Below are 12,501 nucleotides of genomic sequence, written 5' to 3' on the forward strand. Positions count from 1 at the left end.
TAATTTTGTGGAGGAAACTTACCAAAAATTTCTTCAAAGACTGCTTCTATGACTAATCTTACTATTTTAATAAGTGATCCTGGCACACAAGAATAGATTCATGCCAATGAAAGGTGCTGCTGAAAAATCAAGGGCATCCTCAACAGAATGAAGCATCAGAACACCATGCAGAAAGAACTGGACAGTTTGAAGCTATTCATTTGTATAAGTGTATTGCATGTATTGTATTTTAGGGACTAATAATATCAAAAACACCTCCCATAAATGGAGCTCATCACCTAGTTGTACAACTTGATTCAAGTAAAATATGAACTATTAATGCATTACAGTTGGAAAGAAAAAAACAAAACAAACCACACAAAAAACAACCCACAAAACAAAACAACCCCCCCAAAACCTACAAACCAAAAACCAAGAAAACTTGAGAAAGAATTGGTACCACTACACGTGAGATCTCATGCAAAATTCTGGTCACCAACACTCAAGAGAAATGAAAGTAGAGCAGATAGAACGGTTACTAGGACAAAGGGAATGCAGAGTTAATCTTCTTAGCCTAGCAGAATCAGAGCTGAGACTATTTATAGACAGCTTTTTGTACAACGGACAGGGAGGTAAACACCAAGGGAATGACAACTATTTCGGATAACATTTCAAGTTGATGTCAGAACAAACACATTTAAAAACTGTCTTGTGCTATAAATGGAAGTTGGAAATTACAAATTTTCTCCCTACTGGGGAGTGTTTTCCAGCTTCTTCCATGTAGGGAACAGGTTGATGGTGGGGCGATGGAATGACAAACCTAACTACTTTATGATGTCTCTTGATTAATTTTGGGAGGAGATAGATGCTCGCAAAAGCAGAAGACTGGACGATCCAGTACATCCTTTCTATTCCTAAATTCTCTGAAAAACAATGAATAAAAAAAGAAGGCTCCAAGCCAGAGCTCTCTTTTTTATAATCAAACAAGCAGTCTACTTGTATACTGCACATCTGTCAGTCTCCGTATACACATCCCTTGCAAAAATGCAGGAAAATAAAATCTGAGTTCTGGAACTGAAAAGGTGCAAGAAGGTGGTGAGAAGAAACAGTACCAAGTGGTAGATGATTCAAATGAACCCCAACACATACTCTTCCAGTGGACACTAATTTATACTACATCAACCATTTATGATTTTATAACCGTACACTATCTACTTCATGTTTTCACAGGTAGTATTTTCATATTTAATTATACTATGCTGCACATATAGGCTATAATTAGACATTGATAAATGCATTACATAAAAAGCTATCTAACATAACTCCATGCAAAACCAAAAAAATAGTTTGCTTTTTTACCACAACAGATAAGGCACTGTCATGTTGACTCAATCTTGGTAGAAAAGCCAGTCCTGAACGAACTTGGTAATCTCTGAATCCTCCCGCCACAGAAAGGGTAGTTAAATTTCTTAAATCTTGGGCTTTTAGAATCCAATGATTGTTTACAGCTGTATAAAAATCTATAAAATATATTAAAATCAATCACAATTTCCCCATAAGTCTATTTGATATACAAAAAAAGCTAGAGAAACATTTAACTAACCATTTCTGTAAGCCCCCCTAGAGGCATTCAAGCTCTGATTATCACTTTTGATTCATATAAGGAAGGAAAATTATTGTTTTAACCCCAAGGAAGTAGCAGTTGGGAAAGACAGATACACCTACACTTTCTGTATCAGCTTGAGCACATATATTGTTAAAGTAGCAAACCATAGGTTTATTTGAAGGACAGCCACAGTCCAGAAACAGTCAGCAAGGAAGAAGCATTGCATTGCAATCAATTGTAGGAGCAAGAATTAATACAAGCACAGTAAATCAAATTGAGCAGCTAAAGGCAATCCATTCCTCTCAGGAGCCACAGAGAATATTGAAAATAAATGTATGTTTCTTTTCCTTCACCAATTCTCTCAATATCTACACATAGCGGCACAATTACCACTGAGCACATATTTCATCATTATAGCATAGTAAAATCTAGCTTTTCAAGATGTGTATAGTACATGCATAATGATTATACTTTATTTTTTTATGCCACAGTTATTTAGGTGAGCAGAATATATGACCAATCTTTTGTGTATATTATATAAATGATATAATTATATCTATATTTAATATTCTCAGCCCCTCAACCTTTGGGCATGACAAACATTAAATTTAGCAACTTATACAGAAATAACACTATTTAGGCAATTCATTTGATAAAGAAAGCCATTACAGAGGTCAAGTTTTACAAAAAAGAAAGAAAAAATGCCATTCACTAAAGAGCTTACAAATTTAGTAACATGCTCTGCAACTTACTAAAATTACAAATTATTGAGAGCTCCAGGCTCTGCACAGAAGCTAAAGTCCACACAACCCATTTTATGGCACTTTACTTTCTCTCAGTATCCTAGCGCTCTCAAACAACCACCTGAGTAGCAGAGGAATAGATTAATTACAGTAAACAAAATAGCACATTTTGGTGTTGATTTGCAAGAATCTCACCTATTAACACTTGAGAGGATCAATAAAGAAATACAATGTAATTAGGTAACCTGCAATACTTACCAGTAAGATATTTGTCTAAAGGCATTACAGGTGCAACATGAGGCGTGGCTTGTGTAATGAGGAGGTTTATAAGTCCAGGCTTAAAATTCTTTAGAGTAAGCAATGCTCTTGCAACAAGACCACCCATGGAATGACCTACTATTGCAACACTGGTTGGTGCAAATTCTCGATCCTTGAGCAAAGAGCAAAGGGTAATTAGACACATCAAAAATATCTCTGACATTGAACTATGGTTATCAGTTGTACATTTTTTTCCCCCAAATTAACTTATGTCCTCCCAAGGATAACATTAAACTTGACAAGTCTACAAAATGAATATAAATTTAGTTGCTATCTCAAAAAATGTGCTTAACATGAAATTTCCAGCTCAAAAGGAAATATTATATAGCCTGTGTGAGCCTAAGAAACTTAGGCTTATTTTAATTTCTGAGACTCTTAGGGACCTAGGACATCAAAGAACTTTCCCAGAGAAAAGTGGATGTAAATTGATGCTATACTAATACTTTAATAAGCTAGGGAAAGTGTATGTGTCTACTACAAAAAGCATACAGTGTGCATGGAAGTTTTTATTTAGAAACACAATATAGGAACTAACCAAAGCTATGGGATTGTCACAAGCATTAAAAAAATCTATTAAAGAGCAGCAATTCCCTATTGTACTACTATCGCATTCAATTATCAACACACATTATAAAGTCTCCCTCCCTTATTCATCATTCTTCAGATTTCCAGCAGAAAACACAGCCCAGAATTCCATTCCCAAATGCAAGTACATTATTCAGCATATGTTGCTACTTACCCTGTACAACTTAAGAATTACTTTTATGCATTCATGCACAAACTTGGTCTGTCGTTGCAGACTACCACCATACAACGCAACCAACTCCTCATTAAAGTTGACACTGAAGAAATTAAAATGATACTTGAAGTCAACATCTTCTGCTTTTCTAAGTGCAATGGAGCCAAGAGAACGTACTAGGAAAAGAAACCACATCAGTTAGAACAGTCTAATAGTCACTGCTTAGCACCATCATTAGCAGACAAACACATAAATATATAACCTATTAAGAAACAAACATTATCTTAAATCCATTGTTCATCTCAAGTCATTTATAAAAGTAAAAAAATGTGAAAAAGACATCCAAAAGCAAATAATCTCTCTTCTATCTCTCTTCTAATATGCAATCACACTTGCTTTACAAAAACAGATTTGTAGATATAAATAATTAGAGCAAAGGTATCAACCAGTCACTGTCAGAACTGAATTGTAAAATGAGAAAAGAAGTAATTATTTCCTATTTTTGTAAGAATCCCTCCGATAAAAAAAATATTAGTAAACATATCATAACAAGAGCTTACAGAAGAATGTGGAAAAGAGCAAACCGGATTAGAAGAAAAGAAAGTTTGGAATGAGCTACCAAGAGCTGCATGCTATGCTTATGGCAGTTAACCATGCAACCTAGCTTACTGCTGACTAACGAGATATTTTATATCAAAACCAAATTTGTACAAGATCAAGGATTATGTTCCTCCACCTGAGGACTGCTTTTGTCATCTCATTCACATCTCCTTACCGCCACCAGGACAAGAAGGCAAAACGTGCATTCTTGATTTCAACTCTAGAGGCATTGCTACTGCTAGGCTTTCCTAAAATTCCTTTGAAGAGCATCAACTCTAGGACAATATTCCCAAATACCACCAAGATATGTATGGGGGATTGGAAAACCAAACCCTAAAGGACACTTTTCCGCCTAAAAGCTCGAAGGAGAAAAATGTTCTGTTTACAAGGTCTTGCTGCTGACCTGTCTTCTCTGTCTAACCCCAGCTGCTATTTATTACAGCCTTCTGAGTGCAGAATTGTCCCTGAGTTTCCATGGAGACATGGCAGGATGGGAACAGTAACGGCTGCAAATAAAAAAGCATGGTAGAGAAAGAAGAAAATAAAAGAGAAAGTCCCAGAAGTAAGTATATAAAATAACTAATGATCACCAGAAAGGTCTGCCCAAATCCGGCACACAGAAGCAAGATTCTTCTAGAGTGCAACAGTTTCAGAGATCTGCAGCCTGCAAAATCCTCCTTCTTGGAGAAGTTTGCTATAGAAATTAATGTATCAAACAAATTTCAGCAAAGCTTATGCAATGGGAAAAATAATATTTATGAAATACTTTATATGTTCAAACACCCAAACAGATATTATCAGCATGATGAAAATTATAAATCTAATCTGTAGTCAATCATTTCACCAATTCTATCCAAAGCTAATAAGCAAGAAAAACACTTTCAAAATGGTTTGAATAGACCTTAAAAGTATTTAAAAGTTCAAGTGTCTTATCACAACTTTATATCTTGTAGGTCATGATAAAAGCAACAAGAATATTGCCAAAGATCACAAGGCAAGTGTGTGACAGATTCCTAAATAGAACGCAGGACCTCAGTTCTCCCATCTCTCGTTCATTCCCAACAATTAAACCAGACCACCATCTTTTACTCAAAGTCTGAATTTTGTACATTTTAAAAGGTTCATTTTAGTGCCCATGGAATATGATGAATTAACATGTTTCAAAAGTCCCTGTAACATATTAAAACCTCCTGAAAGGAGGTTGTAGCAAGGTAGGTGTCAGTCTGTTCTTCCAAGTAAGAAGTGATAGGGCGAGAGGAAACAGCTTCAAGTTGCACCAGGGAAGGTTTACATTGGATATTAGGAAAAATTTCTTCACCAAAAGGGCTGTCAGGCATTGGAACATGCTGTGGTAGAGTCACCAGCCCTGGAGGTATTAAAAAGACGTGTCGATGTGGTGCTTAGGGACATGGTTTAGTTGTGCTAGGTTAACAGTTGAACTCAATTATCTTAAAGGTCCTTTCCAACCTAAATGATTCTATGAAAATAACAAGCCCAACAAAGGCAGCAGCAGCACTTCTGTCTTCATCGCTCAGCAAATATGAACATATTTTAAGCAAGTATGAAAATAACAATAGCAACACCTTCTCTGCTCATCTACGTATCGGAATGAAAGTGTGTTATCCACAATAAAGTCTGAATGAAATATGAATTTTCATAAATTCCATAATAAAACAAGAACTATTCTGAGCCACTGATTAAGGCAGAACAATTTATTTTAACAAAGATTTTGAAAAACATACATATGACTTACTGGTAGTCTTCCTAAATCGATTTCTCAAAGAATAAATATTTAAATAGTTACTGATCTTAAGTAGCACATCATATCCACAGCATGTAGTACTTCTACTCACCTAGTTTAAGTTTTTCTTCAGATACTTCCTTTTGACTACTAACATGCCCTGGAAGTACCATTATTTCCTACGTAGTGATGTACTGCCGTGGTTTTAGAGACAGCAGTAATTCACAGATTTGCAATACTTTATGCACAATTACAAAAGTCCATATGGCATCTCTCATAATCATTATGTTCACAATCTTCTTTGGATGCTATTCTGCCTGCAAGTCTGTATGGGTTTTCTGAAAGCACGAGTTGGTAAAATATTTTACTTTGTTATAAGCTAAGTGAGTATGTTCTCAAAGAAAATAACTTTGTAAAGGTATTCTGAAATCAGATAATTTAATCATTAAGTTTAGTGCAACTATAAGGAAAAATTATCACAGTAAGACATCAGGGTTTAGATTGTAGTGGTTTTCCCTATACATACATATCAATTTTGCTAGCATCCTGAGAGTGTTACTAGCTGTTGCAAAGCATATTTTAGAGAACAAAAATAACGGTCCTGACAACCTAGCCTGGAAGGAATACCAGATACTTGAATAAACACTTAAGCACAATACTTGGTGTTCATCAAACTACTAACTTTGGTATTTACAATGAAACATAAAAATACTTTAAAACTATTACTACTTTTCATTTGGAGCCTAGGAACGTAAGAGGGAATAACCTGGAAAACAAAAGCAGGCTATGTGTAAAGTGGGAAGATGATGCTAAGGAAGAACACCACTACATAAAGAAGTGTGAAATAATGAAACCACAGGGCAAGCCACAAGATGATGCTTATTTATATAGCACATAATTACTTCACATCACTGATGGCAGCTTGTTCAGTTTCTTCTATTCAAATTCAGGTCTTGTTTTATTTGGCATAACTGCATTAAATGTTATTCAAATCAAAACCAACTAGAAGTTTGTAATCAAAAATACAGCAAGGGTGCAGCGCTGCCATAGCATGGCATAAACTGTACCATTTCTGGCTTTCAAAAGTTACAATCTCACTCCGGGAAACTATTATAGCTCAACTGTTCAACTGATTTCAAACAAAAATAAGGTATTTTGACTGCTTGAATTAACCATGGACTAACAAGGACATCTACATCATAAGACGATCAATCATTATGACTCTTCTTGATATTATTTCAAACAGAAAACTTCTTGCCACTAACTAATGCATAAATATGACAGCTCTTTGTAACATACCTATAACTTAGCTAAACACTTACCTTGTTTGTAGCTGCCAGCATTCCCAGGAAGAAAGAGAACTGGAATTCCAGTCAATATGAGATTTTTGTTTTCTTCAGCATAGCTCCCTTCCCCATAGAGATAGAGCTCATATGCAGGGTATCGTCTGGCTGTTTTCTTAGGTAATTTTATCTTCTGTTGCAAAGTTAAAAAGAAACCAAATACCTTGTTTATATTATTGCTAACAAGAAAATATAGTGGCTATCCAGTAATTTAAATGATCTGGTTTATGTTTTATGTATTGTTTTAAATTACAGTCTGAAGAATACAGAATGAAAAACTGGGTTTTGCTTTAAAAAAATAATTTAAAATAAAGCATCAAGTGTTTTGTTTAAGTAGGTATTACTGTGCATAATGAGTGGCTGCAGTTACTTACTTGAAACAGTTATTAACTTTAACTGGCTTTGAAACAAACTGCAAATGAACGCAATCATGTCTCTTAAAGTTGTATATTTGTAAAGTAAATCTAGCTGTATACTACAGGGGAGAAAAGGCAGTAAGGAAAAAGAAAAAAAAAAAAAAAGCACGTCAAAACCCAACCACTTCTCCCACAACATGAGAATTTGAGACCAGCAACTGGGGCATGTGAGTGATCCTAATTATTCCTAATGCACCTGTATGGTTCTGGAATCCTTTCCAATACCATGTAACTCAGAACAAGGATGTGCTACTGCACCTGATGCCAAAGCTACATCTGGAAAACAGGATTATGCAGGTGACTGTCAGATGACAACTATTATGTCAGGGTAAATTACAGATGTGGTGTGAATTCTCTTAGGTGATTTTTACAGAGATGTAACCTGCAATGTGAATTTAAACAATAGCAGTAACCACCTTAATATAGCTCGTCAGAAAAAATAAACCCATAATACTTTGGGGCCTTGTTCTATTGTTGTTTTCAGAGTTGGTTTTGTGACCTAGTGACAAACAACCTGGGTTTGTAACAACTCAGGATCCAATTTACACAGTCAATTGTCATCTTAAAGAAGGCCATATTTCTTGTATTAAAACAAAGAACTAACCACCTAACCCATCACATAACTTAATTCACAGGATTACGCATTCCTAAAGAGAAAAGAACAAAATCTCTTGGAACTTGAGGACTAGATGATGATGAAGTCTTAGATGAGTAAGTTACAACTCTTAGAGCCATATGACACTGCTTTAAACCCAATAAGTAGTAAGCAAGAAAACATTTAATTAACTCCTACATGTATGTTGTTTGGTTTATAATTTTGAGTTTCTAAGGTACAGATTTTTTCAATTTCTATGAATGCGAATATACTTGTTCTAGCATTTGATTACTTATGTTACAACAATTCAGAAACAAATAAGATAATTAAAACATAAATTTCTTAAGGTGTAATTTATATTTTAAGGAAACACTTTGTTTTACAGATTAAAGTCAAAACTAAACTCAGTTTTGCATGAGAAATCTTCTCTAAAGTCTCCCTTAATTGCTTTCTTGAAACAAGCATCTCTATTTCAGACATTTCAGTTGTTTCTTTCAACTGCATCTACAGTAAAGGCAATTTAGCTTTAATTCCCTGCCCATACACACTCTTTTCCTTCCCCTGTTCTTCCCTGTCTCTCCTCAGCTAAAGAGTATTTCCTTTCCCCCTTAGCCTTCAAATTGTTGGCCATATTGGTTATTTGCAACCTCTTCTTATGATGTTTCATACATATATTTAAAATTTATATTTGATAAAAATATATATATTATAATATTGTTTATTATTAAAAAATACACACAGAGAGAGTGTGTTTAACACTGTGTGAACAAAAAAAGTTTAAGCTTTGTTCAGGGCTTATGTCTTCAGATCATACTTTCAACGTGCTTTCCCATTTCTCCATCATCTCACCTTTCTAACTTCACTGACCATACTGTCCCTTTCTTATTCCTTTCTATGGCTCCTTTTTCAAAATTATGTGAAAAAAAACTTAATCAGTTTCTGTTACTAAACTAAGAGTGCCATCAAGATATTTTTATATGACTTCCTGACAGATCAAATCAACTGTTCTTCCACAGTATCTTCCTAGTTCATTGTCTTTTCAAAAACTTTTACAGAACATAAAATTAACAAGCTGCCCTTCTTTGGGTCAATGTCAAACCCAAAACACTACACAATCCATAATAATTGTACTACCAAAATATTGGGGGGTTTCGGTAAATCACCATGCTCAAATATTTTAACAAAATGGCAACATGTAACTCTAAAGGAAAACAGATGTTCAAGTTCCATGACAGCAGTTTTAAATTCTGAATTCCTAAGACATTGGTTATATAATTGGTTGTAATGAGCTACAGAAACTTTTTACAATGTCAGTGCAGGCTTCATTTTTCACCCTGGTTCCCAAAGAAATTAGGCTTATGTGAAAACGTCCTCATTACTAACTTCCAAATGTCTCACCAAGCTTAGTTGAACAGGACAAGGGTAGGATAAATTCAAATACTACAATTCTACAACTCATGCAAAAACAGATGGTTAAGTACAAAAAAAAGAAAAAAAAATCCAAACCAATTCCATTACTTAGTATTAGCTTGACTGTGAGCTAACCTCCACTGACTGATAGGCACAGAAGAAATGAAACTTCTTATGTTTAATTGCTCAAATATTTATTTGTTTTGTAATGTGATACCCAATCTGGAAGGGAGGACAGGTACCATTCAGCTAAAATTTCTACCTTGTGGTTTCCTACCAATGCCAGCATTAGAAATGAAACAAACAATAAGAAGGCACTTGTATAATGCCTTTGCAAACCCAGACAAATTAATAATTTCTCCCTCCCTTCCCAGAAGTACTGTTTTCCACACAGTAAAAGTGATTATTCAGGGAAAATTGCGAGAGGCAATACAGCCAGCTGCAACGTGCATCTCCTGCATGGAATTACTGCTTACCTTTAAGCCTTGCATCTCTTAACAGCACAACACTTACCTAAAGATGCTTAGAATTTAAGCCCTGACATAATGAGTAAACACAAAAGACGTGTGGTGGCAGATGAGAATTTCAGACAGCCACCAATAACATCACACATGTTCTCTTTTGTAGGCTAACACGACTATGTCAAAGTTAGCAAATGAAGGTTAATAGATCTAAAAATTAACTTTCTGCTTCATTACCAATTTAGGTACTAAGGTTTTGCTTTAAGATCGTCTTTACTATGCAAGACAGCTTGTAACCTACTTCAGAATAGAATATTATTCAGAATACTTCATATTTTTTCCAACATAGATTATATCCTAGATAATGCTAAATGAATGTTTAGGAGCCAAAAAATTGTGCTTTGGGATGCTTTTAATCGGACAGAAAGTCCTGTAGTAAGAACTACTATTAAAAAGAGAAATTGTTTTCTAACATCTGCGTGCAGCATTAGCATTGAACCTACATATACTCACGTATTTACATCCTCCCACTATTAAGCTGTAATGCCATGTCTGGAAAACAACAGTTCCATCAGCAGTCCTCTCTCTCAAACCGATCCAAGGTTTTCAAAGAGGTTTCTAAAAGGTTTCGTTAGCAAAGCGAGAGGGACTTCAGACAGATTTACACGTTCTTCAGTACATTGTGGGGCACGCCACCTAGGAAGCGGTCACCGAGAAGGCTTTGCACTACTGTTCACTAGCTTAAGAGATACACTCATAATTGAATCTGTTATTCACTTTTTTGATACATTAGTTGCTTCACACACTGTAAATTCACAAAAAGGACCAAGAAATACAAGACTTAACCTCCCGGGCGCTAACAGTGCTGTGAGCGGAGGACCTGGCCCAGCCCCTCTCCCTTTGCAAAAGCACGGATGAGCTTTTGACCGGTTTTACCAGGACCACAAGTAACTACAGGCATTTATTTTCAGGTTAGAAAATTGGACGCTTTTCCATTAATCTTCTTCTGTACAGGTGGCGGTACGAAACGCCTCGCTCTTTTACAGGTAGGCAACTCTTCCTCTCCGTAGCCATCCAAGGTGCACCATCACACGGTGCAGCGGCAGCAGCGCATTCAGCCGAACACACCGCCCTCTCCAAGAAGCCCAAGCTGGTTTTGCCCCCCGTCCAGCCTGCCGCTCCGCGGAGGCCGCCTCAGGAAGCGGCAAGTCAGCCAACCCCAAAGTTACGGGAGCGGCCAGGAGTCGCCTGCGCGGCGGTTCCCCCGCGGCGGAGGGCGTTCGGGGCTGCTGCTCCTCCTCTCCCTCTCGCAGGGAAGAGGAGGGAAGCCACCGGGAGGGCTGCGCCTCAGACGAGCGGCCGCCGGCCGCGGCGATGCGGGCGGCGACGCCCCAACGGCCGCCGGGCGGCGCGAGGCCGGCGCGGGGCCGCCGCACCCCGCCCAGCGGCGGCTCCCCGGGACCGGCGGGTTCCCACCTGTTGCACCGCCGCCCGCTCCCCCGGCACCTCTCCGCCGCCGCACTCACCAGGTACTCGGGGTACTCGTACATGTAGGTCATGCTGCACCGGTTCTCCTCGTAGAGGAAGAGCACGTCCCGCACCCCTAGCAACACCAGCGCCGCCAGCGCCCCGTAGAAGACCGCCGCTAACGCGGGCAGCCGGCGGCCCGCCCGCCCCATCGCGCCCCGCCGCGCCGAGGTGCGGAGCGGAGCCCTCGTTTCCCCCCCCCCCCCCCCCCCGCCGCGGGCTCTCCGCGCACACAGGCACGGCGGGGCGGGGCGGGGAGCGCCACCGCCCGGGAGGCGGGGCGGGCGGGCTGGCGCCACAACCTGGCCGACGGCGGGGGGGGGGGGGGGGGGAAGGAGGGCCGCCGCCATATTGGGAAGGTCCGGCGCTTGGCTCGGCAGCCGCTCCGCCAGGCTGAGGACGGTCCGTCCGCCATGTCGCGGGCGTGGGAGCCGTTACGGGGAGGTCCGGCCCCTACCTACGGGCTCTCCCCAGCCGGCAGCTTGCGGGGGGAAAGGGGTGCCCGCCATGATAGGGAGGTCAAGTCACCGCGCTGCCGGTGCGGTGCGCCTGCTTAGCCGCGTCCGGCCCGCGCTGCTGCCGAAGGGGCGCCGGCCCGGGCTGAGGCCCGTGAGGAGACTCCTTCCCCCCCCTCGCCGCTTCAGCGGCTGGCCGGGCCTTTACCCCGCGCTGGCAAAGGCGAAGGCGTACCGGCGGGGGAACCGACCTCGCGGCAGTTCACCTTGCCGAAAGTAGACTTGCAAACCCCACCGCTCAGGTGCTTTTACGGTTGCTGGCCTGTTAGCAGTTCAGTCAAAACATCCGTAAAGCTTCAAGCACTCAACACGTAAAAGACGTTATTGATGGTGGTTGGAATTGTTTGGTTTGGGGGAGGAGGAGTAGGGTTTTTGTGGGGTTTGTTTGCTTTAATTAAGCACTTTTAACAACAAGTCTACTATCTCTAGGCACTCTTCACTGGATTCACTGTCTCTCTGGGACAGCCACCCCACCCCGAGGCATGAAACACCCACGATTGCTGGTGTC

At 39.5% G+C, this 12,501-nt stretch overlaps 2 protein-coding genes across 5 annotated transcripts in view; both read right to left on the reverse strand.

The window, feature by feature from the left end:
* PGAP1 (post-GPI attachment to proteins inositol deacylase 1) overlaps positions 1 to 11,668 on the reverse strand; it is a 39,642-nt gene extending 27,974 nt beyond the window's left edge. For 3 of the 4 annotated variants that reach the window (XM_049798433.1, XM_049798340.1, XM_049798252.1), the window contains exons 1-5: positions 11,478 to 11,668; positions 7,049 to 7,202; positions 3,386 to 3,561; positions 2,587 to 2,758; positions 1,339 to 1,499 (exon numbers count right to left, since the gene is read on the reverse strand). In XM_049798433.1, the coding sequence (XP_049654390.1) occupies positions 1,339 to 1,499; positions 2,587 to 2,758; positions 3,386 to 3,561; positions 7,049 to 7,202; positions 11,478 to 11,630 (816 nt within the window). In that variant the 5' untranslated portion in view covers positions 11,631 to 11,668. The other variant, XM_049798518.1, reaches the window with a different exon arrangement.
* The window catches only part of LOC126053268 (splicing factor 3B subunit 1), a 647,576-nt gene that overhangs the window by 444,066 nt on the left and 191,009 nt on the right, over positions 1 to 12,501 (reverse strand). The gene's annotated exons all lie outside the window — the stretch shown is intronic.

The sequence above is a fragment of the Accipiter gentilis genome, chromosome 1 (assembly GCF_929443795.1).
Source record: "Accipiter gentilis chromosome 1, bAccGen1.1, whole genome shotgun sequence".
Classification (NCBI taxonomy): domain Eukaryota; kingdom Metazoa; phylum Chordata; class Aves; order Accipitriformes; family Accipitridae; genus Astur; species Astur gentilis.